Source organism: Miniopterus natalensis, chromosome 10, assembly GCF_054644295.1.
Source record: "Miniopterus natalensis isolate mMinNat1 chromosome 10, mMinNat1.hap1, whole genome shotgun sequence".
In the NCBI taxonomy this organism is placed as follows: Eukaryota; Metazoa; Chordata; class Mammalia; order Chiroptera; family Miniopteridae; genus Miniopterus; species Miniopterus natalensis.
The window spans coordinates 32,386,836-32,403,333 of NC_142090.1; the positions used below are offsets into that span (position 1 = coordinate 32,386,836).

At 36.5% G+C, this 16,498-nt stretch overlaps 1 protein-coding gene across 1 annotated transcript in view; it reads right to left on the reverse strand.

Moving 5' to 3' along the window:
- Window positions 1-16,498, reverse strand: part of HECW1 (HECT, C2 and WW domain containing E3 ubiquitin protein ligase 1) — a 578,356-nt gene that overhangs the window by 14,344 nt on the left and 547,514 nt on the right. Inside the window, exon 27 of the mRNA XM_016212519.2 lies at window positions 3,218-3,364. Coding sequence (XP_016068005.2) covers window positions 3,218-3,364 — 147 coding nt within the window. The remainder of the gene's footprint in view (window positions 1-3,217; window positions 3,365-16,498) is intronic.

Here is a 16,498-nt window from a genome sequence, read left to right on the forward strand (position 1 = left end):
CTCCTTTGTCAAATATTAACTGACCATAATGGCGTGGGTCTATTTCTGAGGTATCTCTTCTGTTCCATTGATCTATAAGCCTGTTGTTGTACCAATACCAGGCAGTTTTGATTACAGTGGCTTTGTAATATAGTTTGAAGTCTGGTAATGTGATCCCTCCCACTCTGTTCTTTTTTCTCAAGATGGCTGCAGCTATTCGGGGTCTTTTTTGGTTCCATATGAATTTTCGAAATGTTTGTTCTAGGTCTGTGAAATATGCTGTTGGTATTTTAATAGGAATTGCATTAAATTTATAAATTGCTTTGGGTAGTATAGACATTTTAATGATATTAATTCTCCCAATCCATGAACATGGTATCTTCTTCCACCTGTTTAAATCTTCCTCTATTTCTTTTTTCAGTGTCACATAGTTTTCTGAGTACAGGTCTTTTACATCCTTGGTTAAGCTTATTCCTATGTATCTTATTTTTTTAGTTGCAATGGTAAATGGTATTGCTTTTTTAGTTTCTCTCTCTGAAAGTTCATTGTTGGTGTATAAGAATGCCATTGATTTCCAGATGTTGATTTTGTATCCAGCTACCTTGCCAAATTCGTTTATCAAATCTAGTAGTACTGTGATGGAGTCTTTAGGGTTTTCTATGTACAGTATCATGTCATTTGCAAATAATGACAGTTTTACTTCCTCCTTTCCAATTTGGATACCTTTTATGTTTTCCTCCTGTCTGATGGCTATGGCGAGGACTTCCAGTACTATGTTGAATAAGAGTGGTGAAAGTGGACATCCCTGTCTTGTTCCGGTTTTTAATGGAAATGGTTTTAGTTTTTGCCCATTGAATATGATGTTGGCTGTAGGTCTGTCGTATATGGCCTTTATTATGTTGAGGTATGATCCCTCTATTCCCACTTTGCTGAGAGTTTTGATCAGAAATCGGTGCTGGATTTTGTCGAATGTTTTTTCTGTGTCTGTTGATATGATCATATGATTTTTGTCCTTCATTTTGTTTATGTGATATATCACATTTATTGATTTGTGGATGTTGTACCAGCCTTGCATCCCCAGAATAAATCCCACTTGGTCATGATGTATGATCTTTTTAATGTATTGCTGGCTCTGGTTTGCTAGTATTTTAGTGAGGATTTTAGCATCTATGTTCATCAGGGATATTGGCCTGTAATTTTCTTTCTTTGTAGTATCTTTATCTGGTTTGGGATTAGGGTGATGCTTGCCTCATAAAAAGAGTTTGGGAGTTTTTCCTTCTCTTGAATTTTCTGTAATAGTTTGAATAGGTGTTAATTCTACTTTGAATGTTTGGTAAAACTTGCCTGTTAATCCATCAGGTCCAGGACTTTTGTTTGCTGGGAATTTTTTGATTACTGCTTCAATTTCATTAGTTGTTATCGGCCTATTCAGGTTTTCTGCCTCTTCTTGATTCAGCTTTGGAAGGTTGTATGCTTCTAGGAATTTGTCCATTTCCCCTATGTTGTCCAATTTGTTGGCATACAGTTGCTCATAATATTTTCTTACAATCCTTTGTATTTTTGTTGGATCAGTTGTTATATCACCTCTTTCATTTCTGATTTTATTTATTTGGGTCCTCTCTCTTTGTTTCTTAGTGAGTCTGGCTAAAGGTGCATCAATCTTATTTACCTTTTCAAAGAACCAGCTCTTGGTTTCATTGATTTTTTTGTATTGTTTCTTTAGTCTCTATGTCATTAATCTCTGCTCTGATTTTTATTATTTCCTTCCTTCTACTTCTTCAGGGCTTTTCTTGTTGTTCTCGTTCTAGTTCTTTTAGTTGTTGTGTTAGATGGTTCATTAGATCTTTTTCTTGTTTCTTGAGATAGGCCTGTAATGCTGTGAATTTTCCTCTCAGGACTGCTTTCGCCGTGTCCCATAGGTTTTTGGTTGTTGTCTGTTCATTTTTGTTACTTTCCATGAAGTGTTTGATTTCTTCCTTGATCTCCTTGGTAACCCATTCATTGTTTAATAGCATGCTATTTAGCCTCCATGTGTTTGAATATTTTTGAGTTTTTTTATAGTGGTTTATTTCTAGTTTCATAGCATTGTGATCCGAGAAAATGCCTGATATGATTTCAATCTTCTTATATTTGTAGACACTTGCCTTGTGCCCTAACCTGTGGTTTATTTTTGAGAATGTTCCATGTGCACTTGAGAAGAATGTGTATTCTACTGCTTTGGGGTGAAATGTTCTATAAATGTCAATTAAATCCATTCAGTCTAGTGATTCATTTAAGGTCTGTGTTTCCCTGTTGATTTTTTGTCTTGATGATGTGTTCAATGCTGACAGTGGGGTGTTAAAGTCCCCCACTATGATTGTGTTGCTGTCAATCTCCCCTTTGAAGTCCCACAAGAGATTTTTTATATATTTGGGTGCTCCTGTATTGGGTGCATAAATGTTCATAAGGGTTATTTCCTCCTGTTGGATTGATCCTTTTAGTAATATGTAGTGACCATCTTTGTCTCTCATTATGGTCTTTATTTTGAAGTCTGTTTTGTCAGAAATAAGAATTGCTACTCCAGCTTTCTTTTCCTTTCCATTTGCATGGAATATTTTACTCCATCCCTTCACTTTTAGCCTGTGTGAGTCTTTTGCTCTCAGGTGGGGGATACCCTCTTTAATCAAACCAGTGGTGGATGAGCTAGTGACTCATATTATTCTCCACTATGGCAGGGAAAGAAGATCCAAGCCCTGAAAAAACATTTACAGCCTCTTGTTTATGAACTGGAAAAGTTGAATGATGGCAATTTTTGGTGCACAGGAAGGCTAGCAGCTGTCATTGTCCCCTTGATTTACACCCTTGGCATTAATTATGTGGCACAAAGTGACACTGTAACAAAATAAAAATTTAGTAAGAGTGGACAATGCTTTCCAATGACTTTACTTCCTTGAATGAAAAGAAAGGGCAACATGCACATATCTTGACAGGAAATGTTGTATATTTTCATATCTGGCACACCACCAGCACACAATTTTGTGAGAACATTTTTACTCCTGTGGTAACAAGAGATGAGTTTCCCAGAGAACTCTGACCTCTCATTTATCCACCTCAAGTAGGTACTCTGCATTCTGGTGAGTAGAGCTGAGCCCTTTGCCTGCCTTGGTTCTTTGTCTCCCTTTTCCTCCCTCAAAAGATATGTCTGGTGATAAAGGCCTTGGCCAGAAGCATGCTTTCTCCCATCAAGGCTGGGACTTACCTCATAAAAGCCCCGCACCAGGGCATCTGTCTGCTGCACCACACCACGCTCTACTCTCCACTTCACCATCCTCTCAATGTACTCCTTCTTGTTCTTTTCTGTCACCTGGATGTTGGCTCCTCCAGATTTTAACTCCCTTTCTGTTACCTTGTAGGAAAACAGAAAGATTATGATGCTTGTTAACTAACTTATCAGTAAGACATATCAATTTTAGGTACATGACCTATATGCAAAAAGTCCTCTTCACATGAGTTCAGCGTTAATACCTCATGACTTCTTTTCTTTTCCTGGAAGTTACTAAAAAGATTCTGGTTGTTCTAAGCAGATATTAAGTACCTGGAAAGAGCTGCCTTTTTTTTTTTTTTTTTAATTTTGTATTTTTTTTATAATGAGGAAATATTTCCTTAACTCAAGAGGCATAATAGAAAAACAAAATGTCTCTAGTGGTCCTTAAATGGAGCTGAATGTTCCTATACTACTGTCAGATACTTGATTTTCCAAGTTTTAAAGGAAATTCTTAACAGTCACCAGTTTCCCCACCCACAGCAAATCATTGGAAGCAGAACAGCATAGGGTGAGAAGATGGTTTTTAGAGTTGGGTAAAATAGTGATTGAAGAATGACAGCTGGACTTTAAGAAAAGAAACAGAGAATGACATTGACTTAGTATGATGATGCATGTTTGTTAGGACAAGTTTGAGTCATCAAGAAAAGTTATGGGCAGGAGATCCAAGATGGCAGCAGATTAGGTGAATATTACACTCAACTCCTCCCAGGACAAAAATGGAATTACAGCTAAAATATAGAAATATCAAACTGAATAACCAACTGAAGACTAGCTGAATAGACATCTTATAGCCAAGGATATGCAGAAAAAGTCACATTAAAACTGCTCCAAAGAAAAAAGCATAGGTCTGGTCATAAGCAGCATTTGACATTAGCCTGAACCAGAGTCCCTTCAAGGATGTTCCAGAGCCAACACTCCTAGTGGCCAGCTTTAGACAATATCAAAGCAGGATCTAATTAACTTCACAAGTGGCATATCCAAAGGGAGATCTTGACAAACACTAGAACATTCACTACAACTCTTACACTGAAGGGCTCAATCTTCTCAGTAAGCTGAGGGTCGACTACTCACACAAATGGACCGATAGCAATCAAGACAGACTCACTTATAACAGGAGGGTCCACAAAACCCACACAAGGGATATTCCTGGAGTACCCAGTTCAGGTGATCAAGGAGACTATGTCACTGAGTCCCACAAGACACCTAACAACATAAGGACACCTTACCAGGAATGTGAGCAATAGCAGATCCACCTAATACATAAAAACAAACACAAAGAGGCAGCCAAAATGGTGAGATCAAGAATCATGCCCCAAATGACAAAACAGGAGAAATCTCCAGAAAAAGAGCTAAATAAAATGGAGGCAAACAATTTACCAAAAAAATGGTTATAAGAATGTTTAAAAAACTTAGTGAGAACTTCAACAAAAGATAGCATGCATAAAATGGGACATAGAAACCATAAAAAAGAGCCAGTCAGAAATGAAGAGTATACTATCTGAAATGAGGAATACACAAGAAAGAATAAATAGTAGGTTGGATAAAACAGAGAATCAAATCAATGTCTTGAAAGACAAGGTAGAATAAACACCTAATCAGAGCAGAAAAATTAAAAAAGAATCAAAAAAATGAGGATAGTTTAAAGGACCTTTAGGACAACATACAGTATAACAACATCTGCATCATAAAGGTAGCAGAGGAGAAGAGAGAGAACAAGAGATTGAAAACATATTTGAGGAAATGATGACTGAAAACTTTCCTAATGGGGTGAAGGGAAAAAACACAGAAGTCCAGGAAGTGCAGATAATCCCAAACAAAATGAACCCCAAAAGACTCACGGCAAGAACCAGCAAAATTAAAATAACAGAGGTTAGAGACCAAAAGAGAATAATAAAAGCAGCAAGAGAAAGACAGTTACCTACAAGGGAGCTCCCAAAACACTGTCATCTGATTTTTCAACAGAAACATTTCAGGTTATAAGTGATTGGCATGAAATATCCAAACTGATGAAAAGAAAGGATCTACAACAAAGACTACTTTACCCAACAAGGTTATCATTTAAAATGAAAGAGAATAGAAAGCTTTCCAGACAAAAAAAAAGCTAAAGGAGTTTGTTACCACCAAAACAGTATTACAAGAAACATTACAGAATCTTCTTGGAAGAAAACAAAGAAGAAGAAAAGGAAGAGGAGGCAGAGGCAGAAGAGGAAGATAAAACAAAAAGAGAGGAACATAGTTAAAAGAATAAAATAGCAATAAATATGTACCAATTAATAATCACTTTAAATGTAAATGGATAAGAAAACAAGACATATATATGCTGTCTAGAAGAGACTCACCTCAGAATGAAAGATTCACAGAGACCAAAAGTAAAAGAAAATTGGTATTTTATGCAAATGGAAATCAAATATAAAGCTGGGGTAGAAATACTTATATCTGTCAAAATAGACTTTAAAATAAAGGCTATAGTAAGAGACAAAGAATCACTACATAATGATAAAGAGATTAATTCAACAAAAGGATATAACCCTTGTAAACATTTATCCACCCAACTAAAAAGAACCTAAATATATAAAGCAACTCTTGATGTATATAAAGGGAGAAATTGACAATAATACAATCACAGTAGGTGATTTTAACACCCCATTGACATCAATGGATAGATATTCAGACAAAAAATCAGCAAGGTAACAGAGGCCTTAAATGACACACTAGTTCAGATGGATTTAATTGATATCTTTAGAGCATTTCACCCCAAAGCAGCAGAATATGCATTCTTTCAAGTGCACATAGACCATTTTCTAAGATAGACCACATGTTAGGACACAAAACAAGTTGCAATAAATTTAAGAAGGCTGAAATCATATCAAGAATTTCCTCTAACCTTAATGGTATGAAACTAGAAATCAATCACAGGAAAATGCCCCCCAAAACACACAAAAACATGTAAGCCAAATAACATGTTACTAAAAAATGAATGAATGGGCTAACAGTGAGATAAAAAAAGAAATCAGGATACCTTGAAGCAAATAAAAATGAAACCAAACAACCCCAAATTTATGGGACACAGAAAAGACCACCCTAAGAGGGAAAATCATAGCATTACAGGCCTACTCCAAGAGACAAGAAAAATCTCAAATAAACAATCTAACTTTACACTTAAAGGAACTAGAAAAAGAACAACAAACAAAGCCCAAAGAGAGTAAAAGAAAGGGAAAATAAAGATCAGAGCAGAAACAAATGAAATAGAGTCTAAAAACAAAACAAAACAGTACAAAAGATCAATGAAGCCAAGAACTAGTTCTTTGAAAAGATAAACAAGATAGGCAAGACTTTAACCAGACTAATGAAAAAAAAAAAAAAAAGAGAGAAGGCCCAAATAAATAAGATCAAAAATTAAAGAAAATAAATGTGATAAAAGATGATTTGACCTTGGGTGATGGGCACACATGCAATATACAAATAATTTATCCAAGTAATAATGCACACTTGAAACCTATGTGATCTTATTAACCAATATCATCTCAATAAATTTAGTAAAAAATAATTAAGAACTGACTCCACAGAAATGCAAGGGATTTAAGAAAATATTATGAACAACCATAGGATAATAAAACAAACTGTACAAAATGGACAAAATGGATAAATTCCTAGAAACATATAATCCTCCAACACTGAATCAGGAAGAATAAAAAAAATCTGAATAAACTGATTACAACTAATGAAATTGAAGCAGTAATAAAAAAAAATTCCCCAAAAACAAAAGTCTTGGAGAAGATGGTTTCATAAGTGAGTTTCACCAAACATTCAAAGAAGAACTAACACTTATCCTTCTCAAACTATTCTAAAATGTGCAAGAGGAGGGAAGACTCCAAAACTGATTTTATTAGGCTAGCATTATCTTAATTCCAAAAGCAGATAAGGACACTAGAAAAAAAAATTATAGGCCAATATCCCTGACAAACATACATGCTTAAATCCTCAACAAAATATTAGCCAACAGGATCCAGTAGTACATTAAAAAGTTTACACACTATGAGCAAGTGAGCTTTATTCCAGGGATGAAATGTTGGTACAATATCACCAGATTAATAAACATGACACACCATATAAAAAATGAAGGATAAAAATCACATGATCATATAAATAGATGCACAAAAAGCATTTGATAAAATTGAGCACCCATTTATGATAAAAAGTCTCAGCAATGTGGGAATACAGGGATTATTCCTCAATATAATAAAAGCTATATATGACAAACATATAGCAAACATCATACTCAGTGGACAAACCTAAAAGTGTTTTAAAAACAAACAGGACAGGGATGTCTGCTTTCACCATGCTTTTATTTTATTGTTGACATTTATAGATGTCCCAAAATTTCCCTACCCTTTTGATACCATCCACCCAGCCCCCAGCCCACCAGGCCTTCTCTACATTATTGTCTGTGTCCATGGGCTATGCAATATATGCACATAAGTTCTTTGGTTAATCTTTTCCAGTCCCTCCATCCCCTCCCCTCTGAGATCTGTCAGTCTGTTCCATGTATCCACACCTCTGGTCCTATTTTGTTCATAAGTTTATTTTGTTCATTAGATTCCACACTCTTATTCAATATGGTTCTGGAAGTCCTAGCCACAGCAATCAGACAAGAAGAAGAAATAAAAGGCATGCAAATTGGAAAGGAAGAAGTAACACTCATTATTTGCAGATTAAATCATACTGTATATAAAGAACCCTAAAGATTCCACAAAATACTACTAGAACTGATAAATGAATTCCGTAAACTAACAGGATACAAAATAAATATCCAGAAATCTGTTGCATTTTTATACACCAATGATTAACTATCAGAAAGGGAAACTAAATAAATTAAAAACACACCTTGGAATAAATTTAATCAAAGATGTAAAAGATCTGTACTCAGAAAATTATAAGACAATGAAAAAGAAATTAAAGATGATACAAAAAAGTGGAAGCACATATTGTCCTCATGGATAGAAAAAATTAACATCATTAAAATATCCATACTATCCAAAGCGATGTATAGATTTGATGCAATATTTATAAAGATACCCATGACATATTTCACAGAACTAGAACAAATATTCCAAAAATATATATGGAACCACAAAAGACTCCAAATAGCCACAGAAATCTTAAAAGAAAAATACAAAGTTGGAAGAATCATGCTACCTGATATCAAACTATACTACAATGCCATAGTAATCAAAATAGCATGGTACTGGAATAAAGTGAAACATGTAGATAAATGGGACAGAATAAGAGCCAAGAAATAAACCTACACCTTTGTGGTCAAGTAATATATGATAAAGGAGACAAGAATGTACAATGGGGCAAACACAGTCCAGTGAATGGTGATGGGGAAATTAGATGCATGCAAAAAAGAAAAGTAGACCACCTTCTTACACCACACACAAAAATAAACTGTAAAGGGATTAAATGATTAAAAAACATAAAAATTCCAGAATACACAGGCAGTAAAATCTAAGACATTTCTCATAGTAATATTTTTTTCTGATATATCCTTTTGGCCAAGAGAGACAGAAGAAAAAATAAATAAATGGGACTACATCAAGCTAAAAAGTTTTTGCACAGCAAAGTAAACCATCAACACAAAGAAAAGACAACCCACTGAATGGGAGAACATATGGGTCAATGATACATTTGATAAGGGTTTAATATCCAAAATTTATAAAGAACTTACACAACTCAATGCCAACAAAATAAACAATCCCTTTTAAAAATATGCAAAAACCTGAATAGACACTTCTCTAAAGAGGACATACAGATGGCCACTAGACATATGAAAATATTCTCAACATCACCAATCATCAAAGAAATGCAAATTAAAAATACAGTGAAATATCACTTTACACCTGTCAGATTAATTATCACCAATAAATTAACAAAAAACAAGTGCTTGAAAGAATCTGGAGAAAAGGGAATTCTAGTACACTGCTGGTGGGAATGCAGACTGGTACAGCCATTATGGAAAAAAGTATGGAGTTTCCTCAAAAAATTAAAAATGAAACTGAGAATCCTTTTAAAGAAACCTGAAATACTAATTCAAAAATATACATGCACTCCTATGTTCATTGAAGCACTATTTACAATATCCAAGATTTGGAAGCAGGCCAACTGCCCATCAGTAGATGAATAGATTAAAAAAGCAGTGGTACATTTACACAGTGGAATACTACTCAGCCATAAAAAAGGAGAAATCTTACCTTTTGAGACAGCATGGATGAACCTGGAGTGTATTGTGCTAAGTGAAATAAACCAGTCAGATAAAGACAAATGCCACATGATTTTATTTATATGTGGAATATAATAAGCAAAATAAACTAACAAAACAGAAATAGACTCATAGATACATAGAACATATAGCTGTCAGAGGGGAGGGGGTAGGCAGGCTGGGTGGAAACAGTGAAAAGATTAAGCAAAAAAAAAAAAAATACACAACTCATAGACACAGACAACAGTATGATGATTACCAGAGGGAAAGGAGTGCTGGGGGTAGGTAGAAGCAGGTTAAAGTGGGTTAGTTGGGGATGGAAGGACTTAACTTTGGGTAGGAAACACACAATACAATATACAGGTGATGTATTATAGAATTATGCACCTGAAACCAATATAATTTTATTAACTGATTTTGCCCTTGTAAATTCAATAAAAATTTTTAAAAAATGAAATAGAGCACAGTGCTCTATCTTTCAAAGGCAAGAAGGCAGATAGACATTTTTATCAAAAAGTGTTGATGTTTGATGTGGTAAGCTTCAGTCATATTCAATTCATTTGAGGAATTCACCTCACCATTCAATGTTATAAAACAAATGAGACATCACTGTACATATATATATATATGTGTGTGTGTGTACACACACACACACACATATATATAGTGGACACAGGTACCTAAACAAAATAGCCCATGGAAGCATGATGGTTACTTTTTCTTCTATTAGTTACTTTGCTGACTAGTACTAAATATAAAATATTGGTCAGTTATGCCATAAGAGTTGTTACCCATTATCTTTGGAACCTCTGATTTTTAGCTGCTCAGTTAAAAAACTATTTCCCAATCTCTCTAGCATCTAGGTGTGCTGTGTAACTAAATTCTGGCCAATAATGTGTAAGCAGAAGTTTTATATGGCACTTTATGGACCTCCTTAAAGTGAGGGACTGTTGTTCCTTGGCTTCACTACTTCAAACACAGACATGGTTATGGTGCCATATGCAGTTGGGCAATGAGTGTAGGTTCATATAATAGGAACTGCAACCTTGGGTTGCCTCTTTGTTTACTTCTACCTACAATGCCATTTTCTCTCCACCAACTCCAAAATAGAATACTGCTAAACTTTTTGATTCTTGATATTCTCATAAGGGAAAATGGTATCTCATAATAGATTTAATTTATACTTAAAAAAATGAATGAGATTATTTCTTCATATTTCCTTTTCTGAGAACTAGTTATTTATATTTTTTGATTTTTTTCTATACTGTTGATTATTTCTTATTGGCCTGTGATATCTCTACTTATATGAAAGGAAATACCATTTTGTCTGTGTTACATATTACAATATATTAAATGCTATGCCATTTTTATTTTGCTTATGCTGTGTTTTTGCCATGGAGAATTTAAGACATAATTTTCACTATGCCAATCTTTTATTTTATGATTTGAAAGTCGGCGTCATATCTACAGCAGCATTTCTTATTATAAAATTAAAAATATATTGTTTCCTTTTATTCTTTTTACATTCAGCTTTCTGATCTAGAGTTTATTTTATTTATTTATTTGTTATCATTTTTTAACCTTTTAATTAGTATTGACATACATTATTATATTAGTTTCAGGTGTACAGCTGGTGATTAGACATTGCATAACTTACTAAGTGATCATCTGAATAAATCTCACACCCATCTGACACCATATAGTTATTATTATTCACTCTATTCCCTACCTATTCCCATGACTATTCTGTAACAACCAACTTGTACTTCTTAATCCTTTCACCCTTTTCAACCATCCCCCCAAAGCCCCTCTCACCTGGAAATTCTCAAATTGTTCTCTGAGTCTGTTTCTATTATGCTAGTTCATTTATTTTTTTCAGATTCAGTTGTTGATAGATATGTATTTATTGTCATTTTTTAATCCCCACCAGAGGATGTGTTTATTGATTTTAGAGAGATGGGAAGGGAAAGAGAGAGAGACAGAGAGAGAAGGAAACATCAATATGAGAGAGAAGCATCAATTGGTTGCCTATAAACATGCCCCAACCAGGGACTGAACCCGCAACCCTTTGGTGTATTGGATGATGCTTCAACAAATTGAGCCACCCAGCCAGGGCTATTTATTGCCATTTTAACTATTTATATTTTTTAAATCATTTTTCTTTCTTCTTCTTCTTAAAGAAGACTCTTTAACATTTCATGTAATACTGGTTTGGTCACCACCAAACCACTCTTTTTGCTTTTTCTTCTCTGGGAAACTTTTTATCTGTCCTTAGATTCTAAATTATACCTTTGCTGGCTAGAGTAATCTTGGTTGTAGATTCTCGCCCTTCATTACTTTGAATATTTCTTGACCATCCCTTGTGGCCTGCTAAGTTTCTATTGAGAAATCAGCTGACAGTCATATGGGAGTTCCCTTGTAGGTAACTGTTTTCTTGCTTCTTTTAAGATTTTCTTTGTCTTTAGCCTTTGCCATTTTAATTATGATGTGTTTTGCTGTGCGCCTCTTTGGGTTCAACTTGTTTGGGACCTTCTGCATGTCTATTTTCTTCACCAAATTAGGGAAGTGTTCTATCATTATTATTTCAAATATATATTTTTAAATTTAGCTTTATTGTTGAAAGTATTACAGGTGTCCCCCTTTTCCCCCATTGATCCCCTCCACCCCTCATCCACCCCACCCACAGACCTTCCCCATACCAATGTCTATGTCCATGGGTTATGCTTATAAACATATAAGTTCTTTGATTAATCTCTCTTCACCTACTCCCCCAACCTGACCGTCCCTCTGAGATCCCTCAGTCTGCTCCATACTTCTGTCTCTGGATCTATTTTGTTCATCAGTTTATTTTGTTTATTACATTCCACATATGAGTGAGATTATGTGGTACTTGTCCTTCTCTGACTGGCTTATTCTGATAAGCATAATACTCCCCAGTAACCTCCATGCTGTCCCATAGGATAAGAGATCCTTCTTTTTTACACCTGCATAGTATTCCATGGTGTAAAGGTACTACAGCTTTTTTATCCACTCATCTACTGATGTGCACTTGAGAAGAATATATATTCTGCAGCTTTTGGGTGGAATGTTTTGTAAATGTCAATTAAATACAACTGATCTAGTGTGTCATTTAGGGTCACTGTTTCCTTGTTGATTCTTTTTCTGGAAGACCCATCCAGTGAAGACAGTGGGGTGTTAAAATCCCTTAGTATGACTGTATTGCTGTTGACCTCTCCCTTAAAGTCCTCTAGAAGTTCTTTTTATAAATTTAGGTGGTTCTATATTGGGTGCATATATGTTTATCAGGGTTATGTCCTCTTGTTGGATCCATCCCTTTAGTATTATGTAGTGACCTTTCCTGTCTTTTGTTATGGTCTTCATTTTCAAGTCTATTTTGTCTGATATGAGTATAGCTACTCCAGCATTTTTTCATTTGGATTTGCATGGAAAATACTTTCCCATCCCTTCACTTTCATCCTGTATGAGTTTTGTTCTGAGGTGTGTCTCTTGTAGACAGCATATATTTGGGTCATGTTTTCTTATTCATCCAGCTACCCTATGTCATTTTATTGTAGCATTTTATCCATTTACATTTAAGATTATTATTGATAGATACATATTACCATTTTAATTCTTTATGCCTATGTTTCTCTCTCTATTTCTACTTCTAATCACAGCAGTTCCTTTTACATTTCCTGCAATGCTGGTTTGGTGGTGATAAACTCTTTTTTTTTTTTTTTGCCTGGGAAGCTCTTTATTTCACCATCTATTTTGAATGATAGCCTTGCTGGATAGAGTAGTCTTGGTTTCAGATCCTTGTTTTGTATTACCTTGAATACTTCATGCCATTCCCTTCTGGCTTATAGAGTTTCTGATGAAAAGTCAGCTGACAGCCTTATGAGAGCTCCTTTGTAGGTAACAGATTGCTTTTCTCTAGCTGCCTTTAATATTCTCTCTTTGTCTTGAATTCTTGGCAGTTTAATTATGATGTATCTGGGCATGGGCCTCTTTGGATTGTTCTTGTTTGGGACTCTCTGTGCCTCCTGAACTTATGTGAATTTTTCCTTGACCAGGTTAGGGAAGTTTTCTGCCATTATTGCTTCAAACAGGTTCTCTAACCCTTGCTTACTTTCAAACTGTACTGGCACTCCTATAATGCGAATACTGTTGCATTTCATGTTGTCCCACAAGTCTCTTAAACTGACTTCCAGTTTTTTAATTGTTTTTTCTTCTAGGATCTCTGATTGAGTGATTTTTTTTCTACCTTGTCTTCTAATTCACAGATCCAGTCCTCAGCTACCTTTAATGTTATTTATTCCTTCCAATGTATTCTTTATTTCTGCTATGTCATTTTTTTTTTAATTATATCTTTATTGATTTCAAAGAGAGGAAGGGAGAGGGAGAGAGATAGAAACATCAATGACGAGAAAGAGTCATTGATCAGCTGCCCCCTGCCTACCCCCAACTGGGGATCAAGCCCATAACTCAAGGATATGCCCTGACTGGGAATTGAACTGCAATCTCCTGGATCCTAGGTCGATGCTTAACCTCTGAGCCACGCCCAGTTGGGCTGCTATGTCATTCTTAATTTCCTTGATAGTTTCTAAATATTTTTTTATGCTGTTGAACATCCTTACAATCAGTATTCTGGACTCTATATCTGATAGAATGCTTATTTCCATTTCATTAGCTCTTTCTTTGGAGACTTCTCTAGTTCTTTAATTTGGGGCTTTTTTTTTTGTTTCCCCATTTTGGCTGCCTGTTTTGTTTTGTTTCTATGTATTAGGTAGATCTGCTAGCACTCAGTCTTCTGGTTCATGCCAATGTCAGACACAATTTGTGACTGGCCCTGAGGACCCTGTTTGGAGCTATCGACAACCGTCAGCTTAAGGTCTCCTGTGCTGGGGTTTGGTGCAGCTGGACAGGACCAAGATGCACACCAAAGTCTGTTTTTCTAAGACCCAGGTCCAGAAACAGATTAGGCAAAGACTCAAAGCACTCTGAGGTCTGCTTCTGGCTGCAAGCCGATTAACCTGATTCTTTTAATGAGCGTCAAGCTGTAGAAACTCTGCTCAGCAGAGTGAGAGGTTTTCCAGGAGGGTTGGGCAATTGCTCCCCCCACCCTGAGGCAAAGACAGCAAAATGTCTGCCTGAGAAAGATGTCCTCTGCAGTATGGGGGAATGACTGGGCACAGGAATCCAGATAGGTTCCTTCTGATCTCTATCTCCAGAGCACATGGTCCTAGATTCTCCTCACACAGCTCTAGTCCACACTGCCCTCCCTCTGCTGAAGCCCAAGGTGAGTTGCTGCACATGAAACTTTGTGTGTTGGCTCTTTAAGAGGGTGCTGCATTTCCATTTGTCTCTCCCTGGCTGAAAGATATACTACTGCTTTTCACAGCCAGATGTTAGGTGGGGACCTTTTTCAGTTCTGGTGCTCTTGGCTGGGAAGCCCAACCTCAGGTTTAGGCCCCAGGGTCCTCAGTGGGAAACCCCCACAGCTGAGATACCCCTCCAGACCTTCACCTGCTACCTGTGGGAGCCCAGCCAGCCCTCTCAGGGCTCTGCACATCCTACTAGTCTCTATGCAGTCTCCATTTTAGGTTCTTGGTTATGAGGGTGTTCTCCAGCTTGCCTTCAGTTGCAATTGATTATTCAGGATGCTTTTTCTATATTTTAGTTGTAATTCCAGTTTGGTCCCAGGAGAGTGTCAGTGTAGCTTCCATTCAGTCTACTGCCTCTTTAATCTCTCCTCAAAGAGAATTTCATTTTTTTTGCTCACTCTCTTTTCCTTCCAGCACCCCTATGATGAGAACATTGGTATTCTTGAATTTATTCTAGAAGCTCCATACACTATCCTCACTTTTTGGATTCTCTTTGCTATTCTGACTGGGTGTTTTTTGCTTCCTTACATTGCAAATCATCAATCTTATCCTCAGTTTCATATATTATTCAGCTGATTTTCTGTAAATTACTTTTCATTTCAGTTAGTGTATCATTCATGTCTCCCTGGTTCTTTTTTATGGTTTCTATATCTATTTTTATGCTCTTGAAGTTCTTACTAAATTCATTGAGCATCCTTATAACCAATATTTTGAATTTTGCATCTAATAGATTGCTTGTCTCCATTTTGTTTTGTTCTTTTTCTGGAATTTTGTTCTGTTCTTTCATTTGGGACATTTTCCCTTGCCCTCTCACTTTGGTAGTCTCTCTTTTTTTGTTTCTATGTGTAAAATAGAGCTGGTATGTCTCCTGGGCTTGGAATAGTGAGTTAATATAGTAGGTGTTCCATAAGACCCGTGTCATAGCCTCTCCAATCACCCAGGATGGGCACTCAAGGTGTACTCCCTGTCTGGGCTCTGTACACCTTCCTGTTGTAGTTGAGCCATGATTGCTGTTGGCACATCAAACAGAGGGAATTATCCCTAGGCTAGTCACCTGGAAGGACTAGATTTAACCACTGATTACCCACTTCTGACCACTATGGAGGATCAGCTGTGCAAAGGCCCATCCACTGAGCAGGACTTACTTCAGCACTGCTCTGGTGCCCACTGAGTATGCCCTTTGAGTGTGTCACTTGTAGATGTGGTTGGGTGGTGGTGCTTAGGTGTAATCTGAAGTTGTCCACTGGATGTGTTAGCTCTGGGTCACCGAGTCAACCACCACCTGTCATCTCCCCAGGGCTGCCCAACATAAGCTACAAGGCAATCTTCAGATGGCTACTTGTGTTGGGCTTAGAGGTGCCCTATGAGGCCAAGCTGTAAACCAAGGCTGACTGCTGCTAGTGCCAGGCCTGGGGCATTTAACAAGAGGTATGGGGCTCACTGAGCCAAGTAATGTTTGAGAGATTTTAGAGAAATCAGGAGCATGAGCCAAGATAGGGAACTCCTCTTTTCAGCACTGGAAGCCTGGGGTGGGGCTGGGACCCCTTGCTCCTCAAGGAAGACCTCCACAGC